Source organism: Ochlerotatus camptorhynchus, unplaced genomic scaffold (genome assembly GCF_037179485.1).
Source record: "Ochlerotatus camptorhynchus isolate MF236.1 unplaced genomic scaffold, CSIRO-AGI_Acam_v1.1 ptg000887l, whole genome shotgun sequence".
NCBI classification, from domain to species: domain Eukaryota; kingdom Metazoa; phylum Arthropoda; class Insecta; order Diptera; family Culicidae; genus Ochlerotatus; species Ochlerotatus camptorhynchus.
Genome location: NW_027041340.1, coordinates 21,779 through 40,649, shown reverse-complemented (window position 1 = coordinate 40,649; position 18,871 = coordinate 21,779). Strand labels below are relative to the sequence as shown.

Sequence of the window (18,871 nt, the reverse complement as noted above, 5' to 3'; positions counted from 1 at the left end):
TTCAGAACCACTTGTAACCATTGTAGGATGGTGCATTGTCTTGTCCCGTGGGTGTAGGGAATGATAAAAACAGGATCAGAATGCGTTTAGTATGCATTTTTGGGGTTCAACCGAAGTGAAAAAAAATGCATTTTTGGCGATGTTTGTACCGTCAAAATGGCACCCTAAACGGGTTCAGAAGTACTTGTAACCATTGTAGGATGGTGCATTGTCTTGTCCCGTGGGTGTAGGGAATGATAAAAACAGGATCAGAATGCGTTTAGTATGCATTTTTGGGGTTCAACCGAAGTGAAAAAAATGCATTTGTGGCGATGTTTGTAGCATCAAAATGGCACCCTAAACGAGTTCAGAACCACTTGTAACCATTGTAGGATGGTGCATTGTCTTGTCCCGTGGGTGTAGGGAATGATAAAAACAGGATCAGAATGCGTTTAGTATGCATTTTTGGGGTTCAACCGAAGTGAAAAAAATGCATTTTTGGCGATGTTTGTAGCATCAAAATGACCCTAAACGGGTTCAGAAGTACTTGTAACCATTGTAGGATGGTGCATTGTCTTGTCCCGTGGGTGTAGGGAATGATAAAAACAGTAACAGTGGGGGTTATTGGCTAGACGGTACTGATCATGATTCAGGCTATGACATCCCTTCTCACACTACGTGGCGGGTGGGCAAGATCGAATCTGACGACACGGCCAAATGTTACCGAAGGTTTTTCAGCTCACGGGAACACTCGAATCTTGTAGGTCACGATGATCAACTCGGTCCAGTATTGCTCTCGATCAAGTCGGAGAATGTAGCAAATCAAGATCACATTCGAATATTACTCCGACTAAGAACCGGAACCATGCACGAAATCATTCCAGCTTCGTGTTTAGGATCAAACCTGTCTCCGATCAAGATGGCACGACTTCTAAATGAACAGATCAACGTAGATAGTTTCATGCCTGTGCTGTGTCCGAAAGCGTCCACGTTAATCGCGAGTTACGATGAACACGTGTTAGTAACGAACTTTAAATTTGGCGTTTTATATCAACGGTACGGGCAGACCACGGAGGAAGAACTCTTCTGCAACAGCGACACGACTCCAGCACTCGAAGAGTTCCTCGACCTACTGGGACAACGAATACGACTTCGTGATCACAAAGGTTACAGAGGTGGTCTGGATATTCAGAACGGTCACACCGGTGTCACCGCTGTATACGAAATATTCAAAGAACGGGAAATTATGTTCCATGTGTCTACGCTTCTACCGTACACCGAAGGCGATCCCCAACAATTACAACGGAAGCGCCACATCGGTAACGATATCGTGGCAATCGTATTCCAGGAGGAAAACACTCCTTTCTCCCCAGCGATGATTGCAAGTCATTTCCTGCACGCGTTCATCGTTATCCAGCCTGTGGATCCAAACACACCAAATTGCCGGTATAAGATTTCAGTAACTGCTCGGGATGATGTGCCGTTCTTTGGCCCAACCCTCCCCCAACCATCAGTATTTAAGAAGGGACCAGAGCTGAAAGAATTTCTCCTCACCAAGCTGATCAACGCAGAAAACGCTTGCTACAAAGCGGACAAATTTGCTCAGTTAGAGCTGCGTACGAGAACGTCATTACTTCAGAATTTAGTAGATGAACTGAAGGAGAAAACGCGAGAATTTTTAGGAGCTGATTTGCTAGGAGCTCCTTCTTCTCCTACTCCGGAAACGCCCAAATCCGAAGGTGGCTTTACCGGTTCGCGATTTATCGACACAGTAAAGAAAGCTCTAAACGCTCGTCTTCGCTCACAAAATTCTGATCCCACGAACGGAAGCGTCGAATCCAATCCAAAGCATCAGAATTCCATCAAGAAATCGAAGGAGATCTCCGACGTGCCCTGTGGACCGGGACAAGTAGTTAATGTAAGTATTATTATTGTTTTAGCTTTAACTCCTAAATTCTATTGGCCAACTTCACCCCGAAACAGATCGGTCGATCACTTTCGAAAAGTAGCACGACGGGCTCGCGGAAGTCTCCCAACGATTCAGTAGCCTCCTCACCGGACATCACATCCCGCTGTTCGATCAATCCGAACAATATGAACAACAATAATAACAACACAACCAACAACAACCATCACGGTGGTAATGGTGCCCATAGTGCTAAAGGACTTTCCGATGGCGTTAGCAATAATAACAACAACAATATTAACGGTCCAGTGGCAATGTCCGAAACTAGTGATGACTCCAGCTTGAACAGTGTTGATCTGGATCCGATGGGTAAGTGTCATCCCCTTCTCACATTTTCACTCACCAACCATATCCGCAATGCAACTTGATTGCGCGTAATAGCCGCAGTTATTGTTCATAACAGTCTTCATGGTAGCTTTAGCCAATTTGTATACTAATAATTCAATGTTTTGCTCTCTTTTTCCCATTTTTTCTCTTTCTTCGCTTTTTGCTGCAAATTTTCAAACAAATTACAACAATTTGCCCACACATTTGCGTTGCTTTTGGTTTTCCCGACTGGCACTTTGTTTCATTTTTTATTTAATCCTAATTTCAAAATTGATTTACGAATCAAAGTTTTCCCAAATGTAGATGCCGGAGCGACGTACATTGACAGTGACACCGGGCTGGAATCGATGTCCTCGGCTGATGCTACAACCAAAGCCTGTTCGCTCTGCTTGGACGGGGACCGGGTGGAGCGATCAACGAACGGAGGTGGCAGCGTGATCAGCGTCAGCGTCGGAACTGGAAGCACTGGGTGTGATAGCACGCGTGATCTGCGGTGCAGTACCGGAAGTGCCGGTACGAATGTGAGTAGTTGTGGTGGTGGTGGCGGCGGTGGCAATACCGTTAGTGGTGCAGGCACTGGGACACTCCTGATAACGCCGGATGTTATGCAGCAAATGGACGGGTTTAAGCAAGAAATTACCCGACTAAAGTGTGATAAACTGGATCTCCTGAGGCAGAATGTGGTAAGTAGATGTGTACTCCATTTTAGTATATTGTATTCGTATGTGAACGAATTTTTCCGATTTCATGATTATGATTAGCATGGGTAAATATCAAATAGTAATTTGAATATAGTGAGAATTTGACAGTTTCGCCTTTTGTATGACCACTAGCGTGGGTCAACTTTACAACTCTCTGCTCCCCACTGCTCTTTCGATTGTATTGAGGTCCCAAAAAACTGCATAATTTGATCGAATTTGGTTATGATCTTGGAATTTTTTATATTCTTTATTTTCTGTATGCAAAGTGTAGGTGTATAACAGTAGGTGTGTTTCTGTATTTAATTCGACCGCTTATACTGGAATTCATGTTACTTAGTTCCCTAATTCTTATCTGTTTTATGTATATAAATGAGCCATTAGTGCTTTACTATTCATTCATCATTCAACAAGCAACAATATGAATAATAGTTTCATTAATTCTAAACAAACATTAGTTCAATCATTACTGATTACAAACTTTCATGGTTCTCAGACTTGAGCGCACCGAACAGCAGTATACTAGTGGATTGCTGGCTCGTTCGGTTGAGTGGTTGCTCTTTATAGCACTGCTATCGCTCGATATTAAGAGATCGAGATATAGAACAAGAATAGCCTACTAGACCGTTTGAAGGGGCCGAGATAACCATCGACATATGGAAAAAGTGCCGCACTATCCAGTATTATGAATGCTTATCGACTCCCGATAGGGGCTTGTTGTCACAAGTTTCAACAACGCCTTTGGGTAAATTTTTTGGGAAGGTCACTTTTAATAAAACTTGTTGGTACATTTTTCGGTTTAATTCTGGGAAGAGCTTAACTGAGGATTTAATACGATCGAGTAAATTGTAGTCCCAGTAACTAGTTGTGGATAAACATTTAATCCATTCTTTAATCTACTTCATATGATTCATCAAGTTTGAAAGTATCCAAAGTACCCAAGTAACACACATTGATTGAATTATGTTGAGCAAACTTCTTTACAACCAAAACCAGTCATACTGAGGTTACATACACTGCTATAAAACATGTATGTTACTTGGATAGCCCGTACAGTCCAAAAAAGCCCGCCACGACAGTAATCAAGATTGAAAAAATGGCCTGGGATCATATTAATCATAAGATACAAATAAAGGAATAAATTAATTAGTAAGAAGTTTGGTTTGAAGATTCTGAAAATTAATTACTGTACAAATCCACTTGGTGCATTCGATGGGTTCCCACATATTTATGGCCCTGAGCTTCCATAAATATAAATACGACCATGCATAGGAAGATACTGATAATAATAAAACTACTGTATATGAAGCGTTCTTGGCAAATTGTTCATGGCATGTTGAAATCTGTTCTGTAAAATAACATCTTGTTCATATTCAAAAATCACAAATTCATGCATTTAAAAAAGGTCGGCACTAAAAGTTTTAAAAATGTGAGGCATTTTATGTGATACTAATGGTGGTACATTTCAAGCAAGTATTACCGGCCCTGTATAGACAATTTTTCTGATGTTGGATAAATTTGAAGTTTTTTTAAATCTTTATTAGTGTACTATCCACAATAGCTGACAGTTGGTTTTTTTTCAACGATACTAGCGAGAACTGATTGTTCTTGCAAGCGACCACTACTGCCTCTACTTTTTAGCTACTGTACCTGCCCATAGATGTCGCCACTTGTCTTCGTATCATTGGAATTGCTTGTTATGTACTGTCCTTGTTATGTTACAATAAATAAACGTTCCCATACTTCCGCCATGGCAAGACGGTCAATTTATCGTTTCAATATTTCCTTTTATCACACTATGTACAAATCGGGTCCTATCCGTGCGCGATCATAATGGTACCGTGGTGACATCTATGGGAACAGTAGTTAATTTATGTTAAGGGTAGAGGCAGTAGTAGTCGCTTGCAAGAACACTGACGGATTAAGAAGGATTAAACTGATTCATAAATAGCATTCATGTACACTGATACTGCAGTGTGAATGAAACATTCCGTTCCTTAATTTCTAAATGTAAATTATTATCTATTTATTTTCAGACCTGTCAGCGTGACATCAAACGGCTACGGGAGCGTGAACTTTCTCTGCAAGGCGACCTGGCCGCTGCCGGCAAAGAAATTCTACGACTACGTGACCTCCTGAAGGAGTACATGCCAGCGGCCGCAACCGAACCCTTTAAGTAAAGAAACCGAAGCACTGATAAACTCGAGTGGAAAACCAAAATCAGAGAGAAATCATCATCCGAATCACCCACCACCATTTTTTTTATTTCGTTATATATATGCCATTCTATATGAAAAAGATAAACTTAAAAATTATTAGTTTTGTTCCTTATCGCAAAATATTATTTGTATTTTTTTTTTGAACCACTTAAAGATCATAATATCAAATGAAAGGTGATTAAAAATACTTGTAAAAAATACAATGATTTAAAAAAAAATTGAATTTTGTATTGAAAAACATTGATTGTATTAGTTTTTTCATGGTTTCCAGTGTAGACAGAGGGCGCAATATGTTTTTATATTTTTCCTTGAAAATTAAGGTTATTTTTACACAACATATCAATAGATCAGTGATGTGTTTTTTTCGTTTTTGAGTTATATTTCTTTAAGTTACTCCTATAAAAAACGAAAAAAAAACTTCGCTGATTTTTTGATATGCTGTGAAAAAAAGCGTAAATTTTCAAGGAAAGATATAAAAACATATTGCGCCCTCTGTCTACAAACCATGAAAACCATGAAAAACAAATACAAAATTCCAATTTTAAAATATGTTTTTTAAAAAGAATTTATTACCTTTCATTTATTCATTCCTTGTGTTCAGAGTTATTCAAAAAAGATGCAACAGCTGTTGGCAAAGCAATTTGGTTCACCGAAGCATGTAATTCCTTAATAACGTGGAAGTTTTCTTCAGGATGGATCATTTTCAAAGCTGTCCGAATCCGTTCTACAAGTCCTTTGTGTTAATCCTGGGCTTGTGTGATCTCCTGTAGGACGTATCGATAGTAATGAGCAGGGATAATTCTCATCCCTTTCAAATTCTTAATGCTATCTGCACCATTCTGTGCAAACACAAATGCTTTACCGGCATTAGCAAGATTGAGGAACTTGGAAAATGCTGCATGCTGTCCAAAAACGTACTATGTATACTTACCACAAATCTCATCCAGAGTTGTAGAACTGTGATTCTCTTGTCGTACACAATCATATTATAGACTGTGAGTTGTGCCTCCTAGAGGATTATTCAGATATGATCGGTTAAAATACTGGAAAAGATAACCGATTTTAATTTCGGGAAAAATGCCATCTCAGAATTGGCTCTTTTATATTGGTTATAATCATAGTTTTTTTATGACGGTAGCACATCTACACCACGAAGATTGATCACATTCTTTTGTACAGATATTCTCTTCTCAACTGCTATAATAACTGCTTTGAAATCGGCTCAGTGGTTCAAAAATTGTGAATTTAAAAGAAGTCATTTTTTTAAATCGATTTTTTGGATCACCCAACATGGAAATGGTCACCCTAATGACAACACAATAAATACGGGTCAAATATTATGCGATAAGGAACAAACCTACCAATTTTTACGAAATTCTGAGAACCACTATATCGTTTAGCTATGGAATGGAATGGAAGCGCAATCAAGGGATGGAATGCAAATTAGATGAAGAAGCACAGCTTCTAATCAGCTAGCTTCAATCTTATTATAATCATAACAACTTTCTGTGCACAATCGTAATCGTCGCCTCCATCGGTGGTCGTCGTGGTTTGTTGTTATGGTTGTCATCACATTTTTTTTCCATCTTGTTTTAATCCAGAGCAAATATATATAGGTAGTAAGAGAGAGAAATTAAATTGTACGAGTTTTCTGTGAAAAGATCTTCATTTTAATTTATTTTAATACATATACAAATTTTCGTAATCTCCTTCAAAAAGGCGCTCTTTATCTAAAATCAAAGCTAGCGTGGTACGTTTCGTTGTCTTTCGTTCCACAATTGTAACACGATCCGTTCATTTCTTCAGTTAAGATTGATAAAAAAAAACGACACACAAGACCGGTTCTGTAAACCACTACTGCATATTCACACAAAATGATGTCATGTCTAGTATTCTTTGCTTACTAGTGTGGTTACGGCCAAAGTATGTCACAAAAAGCTGCAATGACTTGATTGTAACTGAAATAAGTCGCATTAAAGTTTCTAAATCCAATTTGTGGCAAGTATGCTACTGGGAGATTAGCCTATGATTGCAGTTAATCCTTTGGCCATCGATAGCTCGGCATCAGTTGTGGTTTTTGCTTTTTGTTGTTTTCAAAATCGTTATGTCATTGAAAAAGACGAACCTGTACATACATGTTTTAGCCGAATGCTTCATCTCAGTGTTGACAATTCAAATTATTTTGAAGAGGTTCCCGTACATAATGGAAACTTATGCTGTAAATGTCAATTACAATCTAAATATTTATACAACCTTAATCAATGATTAACAATGATTTGATCATATTTATTAGTAATTCTTACATGAAATTATGAGCTAAACGTATTCAACTGAGGTATATTTTAACACGACGTTATTTACATTTTTTTTTTCATTTTTTTTTTAGCTAAAAAGCATGTTTTAATAAGTTTGAAAAAATCAACGAGTAGAATGAGCTCTTTCTCTCAATGTGAATGACTTCCACAATTGAGAGATCGCAAACCCAAGAAACCAAAAATATGATGTTGATAAACAATCCGATTAGCTACCAGATGTTTTAAAAACCTAGTACATAGTTTTTAGAGAAACAAAGACAAATCGAAGCGCATAAGCACATAATGAGTGAAAATATAATATACGTGCAATACACATTTCTAATAACCATTAAATTGGACAAACAGAAAGCATTCACGGAATCCTAGGAACCTTGAGCAGACATAAACTTTCAAGCCTTACAACAAAATAAAATTCTAGAAAATACTATTTTTAAAATGTAGACTATCTCTTGTTTTAGTTCAAACATTTATCTAAAAATTGTGACTTTTTTGGAAACATACTGCCTTCTACATATAATTCACTCTACGTGAAGCTGTCTCCAAAGCGAGCACATATGAAAAATATAAAAAATGAAAAGTTACACAAGTACTCTCAGATACAACATTAAATGAATTGATACCAAAGTTAACAACATTCCCAAAAAACAAACAAACATAAATTAAAAGAAAACTCAAATTGACCATCCTCTGTGCCCCCATGAAAGTTATTTGCAACAAAGTAGGCTCTTTTTCGGATCGAAGCAGTTTGTGCAAACCTTGCTAAAAGCAACTTGTCATATCAGCTTATAGCAACAATGCAGAAAAAATATAAACGAATCAATCAGTGAATGTCATAAATAGAAAACACATAAAATATGTAGATTTTGCACGCCAACAAATAAATACAGACATCAAACAGCAGCAAAGAATTAAATGTTTCAATCAATTTGATGTCAGCATACACAAAAGTGTTATTATTGTTAACAAACAAAACAATGTCCAGTGTTATAAAAATTACAAAAAGCTGTGAATTGAAGACAACAAAGCGAAGAAATGGGACACAAATTGGTTGATCATCACAAAGGAAACAGAACTTGAACGCGAATATAATTTATAGGAACCAGAGACGCACTAGTACAGAGTACGGATACTACGTGAGGATGCGAAATAATTTGAAAGTTATTAGAAAGAAGAATAGACTCTATATATTTTAAACATATATTAGAAAAATATTAGGCTCGAAAAACAGATCATTCAGAAATAGAAGAAAGAAATCCTTTGTTGACTTAAAGCGATGAACTAGCCTAAGGCTAAAAATCTCTAAAATAAAGTTAAAAAAAGCCTTTGTTGACTACAAGTGACCATTTGAAGTTAATATGGCAATTAATATGGGAAAAGCTTATTTTTTGCTCACGCCTTTCTAATAATCAACTTTGCTCCATTAAATAAAAGGTACAAAATTTATTATTCATGTTGCTGGTGGGGATTTTTGACGTAGGACTACGTCTTTGATTTCTATATGGGGGTACACTTTGTGAAAACCGAAAATGGAACATGTAACAAATTAAGAAAGATTTTGAACGTTAATAACTCAGCTGCCCCTGGTCCAATTTCAATAATTTTATCACCAATCGATCAGAAATATGGCTACGCATCGATAACAATGCTTCCAAATGTTAATTTTCAACAAGAAACTATTGTAAAACTTGTAAATGTCCAGCATTGTCCAAAAGCGTCGAATTAACTAACAAATCCACCAATTACCTACATGCATATGCTGCTTCCCCAGCACAGTCGCCAGAGAGTAGTAAGTAGACGAAACAAGTCGAAGTGGCATTCGCCTCCGATCCTTGGGCGCGTGCAAATAGGGAGGATGGAAATGCGTAATATTTTGCACACTCATCGCCATACTCAGAACCAAACGCCGTCTGGCTCGCCGTGGCGGTGTCTGACGTATATCCGGTCTGATTTACGAGGTGTGCTGAAGGTGTTCCTGAAAAATGAGATCCGTGATGCTATCACCTACACTAAACACGCCAAGCGTAAGCGGCCATGGATGTCATCTACGTTTTGAAGTGACAGAAACGCACTCTGTTTGGTTTCGGAGGAATCATCACCAACTTTGGCAACAAAACGGCTCTTTTCAGGGCCACCAAGCTTATTACAGTAAAGAGTAGGAATAGAATTCATCTGCCTGTTTGTCCATATTCAGAACCAACGACCACACAAAATGCTCATGTAATCAAACTGGAAGCAGGGTCATCCTTGATCAACTTTGAATCGGCACGGCCGGATATTTTCGACGGAAGAAGCAACAATCTAGCATCTAATTCGACGAAGACGGCAGGAAACATTTGTGAAGCCGAGTTATTTACGAAAGAGAGTATCGATAAAGAGAATCGATCAATGTAGATAGGACCTATTAATTGTTTTCCGTACTGAGCTCCAATGCTACCGACGCCAGGAAGGCAGCTCCCACACCTGGACCCTACATATCGACCCATCAACTCATGAACAGGGGACCAACGGCTTTACTTCTTGAAGGAAGGTGGGATCAGATATGTTATGCCTCAGAACATGCCGGTGCGACTGAGGTTGAACCCAGCCCTGCTGGGATGAGAGGTAATCACGCTAACCACCGGCACCGATATCTTTCAAGGTGATATCACGGCGAATGAGATTGACCCAAATTTGAGTTTAGTTATCTCAGAAATAAGAAATAAAGTGCAGGAACTCAGCGATGAGTAAATTTGCCTCATATTTTCCCAGGTTTTTCCAAGATTCCCGAATTTGAGAAAAGTAAAGATTGGATTCACTCAGTCTATTGGTACTACCACGAGACTGAATAAAATTTTCGTCAATTTTCTCATTTTGTGGCAGATTTTTTAGGTTTTCCACAGGAAACCATGATACAAATTTACACATCGCTGAGTTCCTGCACTTTTGGCGATTATGAGTGAACTAAACTCAAATTTGGGTCGTTCTCATTCGCCGTGTACGCAAAAGGAAAAGAGCCAGTGTCGCTACTTGATAGCAATCTACTCATAATGGGAGGAGTCTTTGTAGCTGAAAATATATAAAAGAGTGCTGCTGTATGGAATTAGCTCAACCTCTGCTTGATCGTCAAGCAGTTCAGTTCGGTGTTAGCTCGCTCTCTCGAGTTGTTTGATAAGTTCGTGGCGATATTGTTTGCGCTCTCTCTTTCGCGGTTTGTCGTGCGTGTGTGTGTGCCCCGTAATGGGGAAGCATCGGTCGCGAAGCCCGGCGAAGGTCCAGAACTCCGGTGAAGGAAGCTCCGGTGTGCCTACCTCGAACAGGTTTGCTGTTCTCCCCATGGATGGGAATATCCAGCCGGCTGTGTTGGAAAAACGCAGCAAGAAAAGGAAGAAGAACCGAGGCCAGTCTGATGGCACGATTGGTCGAGACGATGCCTCTGCGACGAACGGAGATTTCGGTGACGCTGCCGATAAAGAAAATGCTGCTGACATGAGCGCGGCAAGAGTGAAGCTACCTCCGCTGGTGGTGAAAAATGCCCATCTCAACGAGCTCATCGCGGATCTGGCGTCGCTGGGCTTCAAAGCCGAATTCAAATTGGGCAGAGTCGGCACCAAGGTGGTGCTCCGAACCAAAGCGGAGTATGACTTGGTCATCGCCCACCTGAGGACTTCCAAGGTGGAATTCTTCACCCACGACATCCCCGGTGAAAAACCGTTCAAGGTCGTCATCAGGGGCTTACCAAATTTCGACCCGAAGTTTATCGAACATGAAATCAGGGACAGGTACAAGCTGGCCCCAAGTGCCGTGTACCGAATGACAAGAAGAGACGAGAATGTGAAGGCGTACCTGGATAGCATTTTCCTGGTACACTTCCAGAAGGGAACGGTAACGCTAAATGCACTGAAAGCCATCCGGTCCATCAATTCCATCATCGTTCGCTGGGAGCCATACCGTGGCGGCCATCGCGATGTGCTGGACAAAGCTCTCCATCCCCCCTGGATTCTGGAGGCAACCAACAGCTCAAACAAATAATCCCGATCTGTTCTCATCAGATGAACTTATGGAGATTTTTATCAACATGACCGGTGCTCTGCGTAAGTGCCGCAATAAGCCCGAACAGATTCAAGTGCTCGGTAAGTTCATCATCCAATATGGTGTCTAAACCATCGCTACCTGGAACGCTTGCTCTGTAAAAGCAAAACATATTGAGCTTGCCGACTTCCTCCGCAAGCACAGCATCGACGTGGGCCTTCTAACCGAGACCCATCTAAAGTCCGGCGACAGCTTTTGGTTGCCTGACCACAACATTATCCGGCTTGATCGCACCAGCTCCGGGGGGGGGGGATCAAGTTTTGCACTCTGCCCCACATCCGCACTTCTATCATCGAAGCCATTAGTGTGGAGGTGGAAACACCAACTGGAAACGTCCGGTTTATAGGAGTTTACTGCCCACGTCAGTGTACCACAAGCAACGGCCTAGACATCCAATTCAAGAACGACCTGACCGCCATCACTCGTACTAGCTCCCGATTCATCGTTGGGGGCGACCTGAACGCCCACCATGAAGCTTGGCGGAACTACCAGCGGAACCGGAACGGATGTCTATTGTTCGACCACGCACAACATGGACTGTACACTGTGCAATTTCCGGACGAACCAACTTTCATCTCTCCGACGGGTAATCCCTCCACGCTGGACTTCTTCCTTTCGAACATCGGACTATCCAAGCCGGAGGCGCACAACGATCTCAGCTCCGACCACCAACCGGTGGTGACTGAAGTCGGTGTCAACGTGGTTCCTGCTAGAAGCTGCCGTAAAGACTACCACCATGTCAACTGGGTGCAGTACGGACGAATGGTGGACAGCAACATCGATGAAAATCCACTGCTCGACACTGTAGATGACATCGACCGGGCGTTGGAAGGACTCCAACAGGCCATATCCGTGGCTGACGAGGCGTGTGTTCGACAAGTTCCTGTGAGGGGTAAGTTTGTTGCTATTGATTCCCACACCCAACTTCTTATTCGGTTGAGAAATGTTCGTAGACGCCAGTTTCAGAGGACTGGAGATCTGGGCAAAAAACGTGAAGTGGCCGATCTGAACAGGCAGATTGCTTCCAGAATGGACTCACTCCGAAATGAAAGTTTCGGGCGTGTTGTCCAGAATCTGGACGACCGCTCCAGACCATTCTGGAAGGTAGCCAAGGTCCTGAAAAATCATCCCAAACCCGTTCCACCTCTCAAAGTCGAAAATGATGACGATCGGCTTTTAATTACCCCACAGGAGAAAGCAAATGCGATCGGCAAGCATGTCGCTTCATCGCATTTGCTTGGCTCGACTATCCAAAGTCCGCTCGATTATCAGGTTGCGCAATGCGTTCAAAACCTAGATGTCTCACCTTGTGTCGTGCCTCCGGCAGATATGATTACAGTACAACAAATTTGCTCAGCGCTGAAATGCACCAAGAACATGAAGGCTCCCGGGTTTGACGGTATATTTAACTTGATCTTGAAGAGACTCAGCATGAAAGTGCAGTCTCTTCTAACCGCTATCTTCAACAGATGTTTGGAACTGCACTACTTTCCAAGCATCTGGAAAATAGCAAAAATCATACCAATCCGCAAACCCGGTACCCGAGCAAAGTCGGTTAACAAAATGAAAGCAAATCGATATTAAAGATTGCAGTTCCTATCATAATGAATACTCATTTTGATTTCAATTGTCACGACATTAGTCTGATATCATATTGTGCTTTCATTATGCAGTCAAGACATTTTAAATGAAAGCAACTTAACTTGAAGTTCTGCTGTTAACGTCTTGTTTAAGATTTAAGTTAAGCTTATCTGTCGTTGAACTAACGATTATTGTTTAATTGTTTTGTTTAACACATTTTAGGTCATTCGCAACCAACCCGAGGTGACATTTGAGCTCAAGTCTTTCAGCGTGAGAAGCTTGGATGCTAACCATTTACACCAGGCCCGTATTCAATCAAACATTATGAATGCAAAATCAGTAATCAAATTGATTTCATTGAAAGCAGGATTAGTTTTCCGTTTGCTTCAACAGTGTAAAATTTTGCTCTCATTTTTGATGTGTTAACCGTTAAGTCAACCAAAATGAGATCAAATGGAGTATTCAAAGTAAGTTACATCATAACAGCAAATTCTGATTTCAATTTGATCTCTAACTTTGCTCGGGTAAGGATCCAACATTGTCTTCAAGCTACAGACCAATCAGCCTCCTTTCAGCGCTGAGCAAATTGTTCGAGTAACTCATTCTCAATCGTTTGCTCAAGTTTGTGGAGGAAAGCCACATTCTCCTTCCGGAACAGTTTGGATTCAGAAAGGGGCACTCTACCAATCATCAGCTAGTACGGGTGATGAATAACATCCGAAGTAACAAAGCTGTATCCAAGTCCACAGCCATGGCCTTGTTAGACGTTGAAAAGGCGTTTGACAATGTTTGGCATGACGGACTTGTGTGCAAGCTTTGTAACTTCAACTTTCCTTTACATCTGGTTAAAATCACCCGTAACTACCTCCAGCAAAGGTCGTTTAAGGTATCGTTGAATGGTTGTCCTTCAGACACGTTTTCCATCCCAGCAGGAGTCCCGCAAGGCAGTTTGTTGGGCCCGTTGCTTTACAGCATTTACACTTCAGACATTCCTCCCCTCGGTGACGGTTGCGTGTTCTTCCTGTTCGTAGATGATACCGCAATAGCCGTCAAAGGAAGGATGCCTCGCGAAATAACAAACAAACTTCAACTATGCCTTAACGCCTTTGCTGATTATGCCACCACGTGGAAAATCAAAATCAATGCCTCTAAAACACAAGCGATCATGTTCCTCCATCGGCAATCGCCCAAACTGAAACCGGCTCCATCTTGTACTGTGATCATGGATGGCACAAAGGTTGAGAGGTCCGCCGAAGTAACCTATCTCGGGATGTTGTTTGATGAAAAGCTCCTCTTCCGTTCGCATGTAGAGAAAACTGTAGTCAAGTGTTCTGCCTTGGTTAGGTGTCTGTATCCGCTGATTTGCCGCAGATCCCGCCTCTCAAGGGTGAACAAACTGGCCGTCTACAAACAAATCATAGCACCTGCGATCCTCTACGCAGCTCCGGTGTGGGAATCATGTGCACAGACTCACAGGAACAAAATCCAGGTCGCTCAGAATAGAGTGCTGAGGATGGTACTTGATCGTCCTTTTGACACTAGAATAACAAATTTACACGAAGAGGCAGGCATTGCCAAAATAGATTCCAGAATTAACGAAATTAAGACTAAATTTGCACAAAAATGTAATTTATCAGAACATGCTTTGATAAGCAATTTGTATATAGTAGATTAGGTGTATATAGTAGTTGTAGGTTAGTTGTAGTTGTAAATAGTAGTTATAAGTAGTCTCCTTTTTCAAATTTTAAAACAAACCAATCCCACCAAGGTGGTCATTCTCTAAAACAGGCCTGATAGGACTAGGAACTGTAATTAATAATAATTGAAATTTCACAAGAACTAAAGTTGAAAAGACGCATCTGTGTCACTTGTTAAGTTATACATGTAAACCACACAAATTCAAGAAATTTTCCAGATTTTCTACACGATACATCTATGAAAAACACTCGGAACAGGACGAAAATCAATGCCTACTATCATTACGTGGCTGCTCGTCCTTTATATGTTACTCTTTATTTATTTATTTGTCTGCATCAACAGGCTGTGTAAAGCCCCAATGATGATTTAAGTAACTTAAATAGGTAAATCAAAAAAATAAAAACTAAGAATAAAATAGGGTAAATTATGGCTTCGGCACCCATTGACTGTTTTCGGCAACCGAAATTGAAACGTTTATTTCACTGTATTTTCCCATCAAAACTCTTCGCTGAATGTATTAAGCCGATTCCTTACCTTTTCAGCTTAAATCTGATTACATTTTTACGAAATCGGAGATGCCCGAGACTCGATTGAACACTCGTTGCAGCCCACCTATTGCACCGTTCATGCCATAGTTTGTGCGCTGAAGTGGCAATCTCAGCATAACGTTGTTACGTAGCGCACGGGGTTGGACGTTAATGTTGACTTGCTCCAAGATTGCACTGCAATCAATTCTACCTTGTAAAGTGTCCGCAATGAACAGGGCCCTAGAGGTGTCTCTTCTAGTTCGGAGAGGCTCCAGATCAATCAGCTGGCAACGACTTTCATAGCTGGGCAGATGAAATGGGTCTCTCCAAGGCAGCTTCCGCAGAGCGAATCGAAGAAAACGGCGTTGAACGGACTCAACTCTCTCAGCACCATTGTTGTAGTTTGGACTCCAGACCGTAGAACAATATTCCAGAATGGATCGCACCAAGGAACAGTACAGTGACTTCAAACAGTAGATATCGGAGAAATTCTTTGCTATCCTGAAGATAAATCCCAATGTCCTAGACGCCTTGTCGACAACGTACGAGATGTACTGCTTGTACGTAAGTTGAGAATCTAGAATAACACCCAGATCTTTCACATGGTTCACACGGTCGATTACAGTGCCGATAAGTTTATATTCAAATGTGATTGGTTCTTTCTTCCGAGTAAAAGTGATCACTGAACACTTAGTGGGGTTAACCACCATTCGGTTCAAATTACACCAGCTGGCAAAGGCTTCGAACTGCTACTGTTTCTGTGGGCGGACACCGTCATGAGGGCCGACGGCTCATCCCATGTGGCATCCCACCGCCTGCTAAGACTGTAGAGTACAGCCTTCTTGGCTCTTCATAGGAAGTGACAAATTAAAAATTAAAATTAAAAAGAACATTTAACATTGATCTGAACAAGACGGCGCCGTCACGAGGTCCAAAGGCCGTCCCGACAGCCGGAAGAAAACTTACAAACAGAAAATGACAACTTACAAGTACAAAATACCAGTTCTGAAAAACGTGTTTTTACGGCAAACAAATGATACGGTCACAGGTATAGATTATATGAACATACACAGATATAGATTATATGAACGTTAAACATTTTTTTTTTAAATTCGAGTGGTTAATTTTCAATTATAGGTCTTTGGAATAATTACTGATCAACCTACATTCTTCCGAGTATATCTTAGAGACATGATTTCATTTATTGAATAATTAGAGATGTTTAGGATAATATTAGATTATTCTTAAATCTATGTGTGTGTCCTCTATCCCTCACCCAGCCGGGGCCGTTGGACAAGTAAAACTGCGAATAATTTGATCAAATCTCATGCTCCGTAGGGTTCGAAACCTGCAACCCAGTCTAACGCTGCCCAAGGCAGCAAAAAGACGAAGAGAGACACATCCGACCGTGGAAGTGTCCATACCCCAAGGAATAGTGGTCCCCAGGATAACGCCACAGCAATCAACAGTAGTGACGTCGGTGATTTCGGCGGGTCAGTACCACTCGACAAGCTGGCTCAAGAGATGGCATCCCTTGGCGTCGCTGCCGAGTACAAGCTGTGCGGGATTGGCACGAAAATCATCCTCCACACCAAAGCGGACTACAACAAAGTGGAATTTTTCACACACGACATCCCGGGCGACAAGTAATTTAAGGTAGTCATCCGAGGCCTTCCGAATTTCGAAACGAAGGTGATCGAAGCTGAAATTAAAGACCGCTACAAGCTGGCCCCCATCGCCGTCTTTCGGATCAAGAGGAGGAACGAAAGCCATTCTGGAAGGTTGCCAAGGTCCTAAAGACGTACCCCAAACCCATTCCTCCACTCAAAGATGAAAATGATGACGATCGGCTCATAATCACCCCTCAGGAGAAAGCAAATGCGATTGGTGAGCATATTGTCAAATCGCACTTATTATTATTATTATTATTTATCTTTATTAGGGAGGCTTTCAGCCTTGGGCTGGTTCGCCTCCAACTCAAATCGCACTTGCTTGGCTTCAACATCCAAAGTCCGCTCGAAGTTCAGGTTGAGCAATGCGTACTCAACCTTGTTTCCTCCCCTTGTGCCATCCCTCCGGAGGATAGAATCACAGTGGAACAGATTTGCTCAACGCTGAAATGCACCAAAAACATGAAGGCCCCCGGGTTTGACGGAATATTCAACCTAGTATTGAAAAATCTCAGCATGAAGGTTCACTCTCTGCTGGCTGCTGTCTTCAACAGATGCTTGGAATTGCACTACTTTCCAAGTATCTGGAAGACAGCGAAAATCATACCTATCCGCAAACCCGGGAAGGACCCAACGCTTCAAGCTACATACCAATCAGCCTCCTTTCAGCGCTGAGCAAATTGTTCGAGAAACTTATTCTCAATCGTTTGCTCAAGTTTGTCCATTCTCCTACCGGAACAGTTCGCACTCCACAAATCATCAGCTAGTACGGGTGATGAATAACATCCGAAGTAATAAGGCTGTGTCCAAGTCTACAGCCATGGCATTGTTAGACGTTGAGAAAGCGTTTGATAATGTCTGGCACAATGGGCTTGTATACAAGCTTTGTAACTTCAACTTTCCTTTGCATCTTGTTAAAATCACCCGTAACTACCTTCAGCAAAGGTCGTTCAGGGTATCGTTGAATGGTTGCAATTCAAGCATATTTTCCATGTGTTCCGCAAGGAAGTCTGTTGGGCCCTTTGCTATACAGCATCCTTTCTTGGGTAACGGTTGCGTGTTATTTCTGTTCGCAGATGATACTGATATAACCGTTAAGGGAAGGATGCCTCGTGAAATAACAAACAAGCTTCAAAGATGCCTCGACCCCTTAGCTGATTATGCCACCACGTGCAAAATCAAAATCAATGCTTCCAAAACCCAAACAATAATGTTCCTCCATCGGCAATCTCCCAAACTAAAACCAGCTCCCTCTTGTACTGTAATCATGGATGGGACACCGCCGAAGTAACCTATCTCGGGATGTTGTTTGACGAAAAGCTCCTATTCCGCTAGCATATGGAGAAAACCGTAATCAAGTGTTCCACCTTGGTTAGTGATCAAAAGCGGTATCGAGGTAGTTGCGATACGAATATCACTGGAGGTGGACGACAGTAGCTGGTTGAAGCAGAACGAACCAAGAGGCATCGGGTGATTCTACAGTTAGGTCTCTGTATCCGCTGATTTGCCGTAGAAACTGGCTGTCTACAAACAAATCATAGCATCCTCTACGCAGCTCAAAACAACAGGAACAAAATCCAGGTTGCAAAGAACAGAGTGCTTAGGATGATCCTTGATCGTCCCTTTGACACAAAAATTTCAGACCTCCACCAAGAGGCGAACATTCCAAAATTAGATTTCAAAATTGATGACATTAAGACTAGGTTTATGCAGAAATGCAATAAATCAGAACATGCTTTGATAAGCAATTTGTATATAGTAGGTTAGGTGTATATAGTAGTTACAGGTTAATTGTAGTTGTAAATAGTAGTTATAATTATTAT

General features: G+C 41.2%; 1 protein-coding gene across 1 annotated transcript; it reads left to right on the top strand.

Annotated features, from left to right (window-relative positions):
• The first annotated feature begins 750 nt into the window (after nucleotides 1-750).
• On the top strand, nucleotides 751-5,150 carry LOC135715403 (rap1 GTPase-activating protein 1-like). The gene is made up of 4 exons (XM_065238686.1): nucleotides 751-1,897; nucleotides 1,963-2,254; nucleotides 2,576-2,955; nucleotides 5,007-5,150. The coding sequence occupies exons 1-4, from the start codon at nucleotides 845-847 to the stop codon at nucleotides 5,148-5,150; spliced, it is 1,869 nt and encodes a 622-aa protein (XP_065094758.1). The 5' UTR covers nucleotides 751-844.
• The last annotated feature ends 13,721 nt before the right edge of the window (nucleotides 5,151-18,871 follow it).

Bases quoted from the DNA above. Each gene is read 5' to 3' on its own strand.
- LOC135715403 (XM_065238686.1), top strand. From the start codon at position 845: ATGCACGAAATCATTCCAGCTTCGTGTTTAGGATCAAACCTGTCTCCG. The intron at 2,255-2,575 runs GTAAGTGTCATC...TCCCAAATGTAG, and splicing joins TGTTGATCTGGATCCGATGG to ATGCCGGAGCGACGTACATT. The intron at 2,956-5,006 runs GTAAGTAGATGT...ATTTATTTTCAG, and splicing joins ATCTCCTGAGGCAGAATGTG to ACCTGTCAGCGTGACATCAA.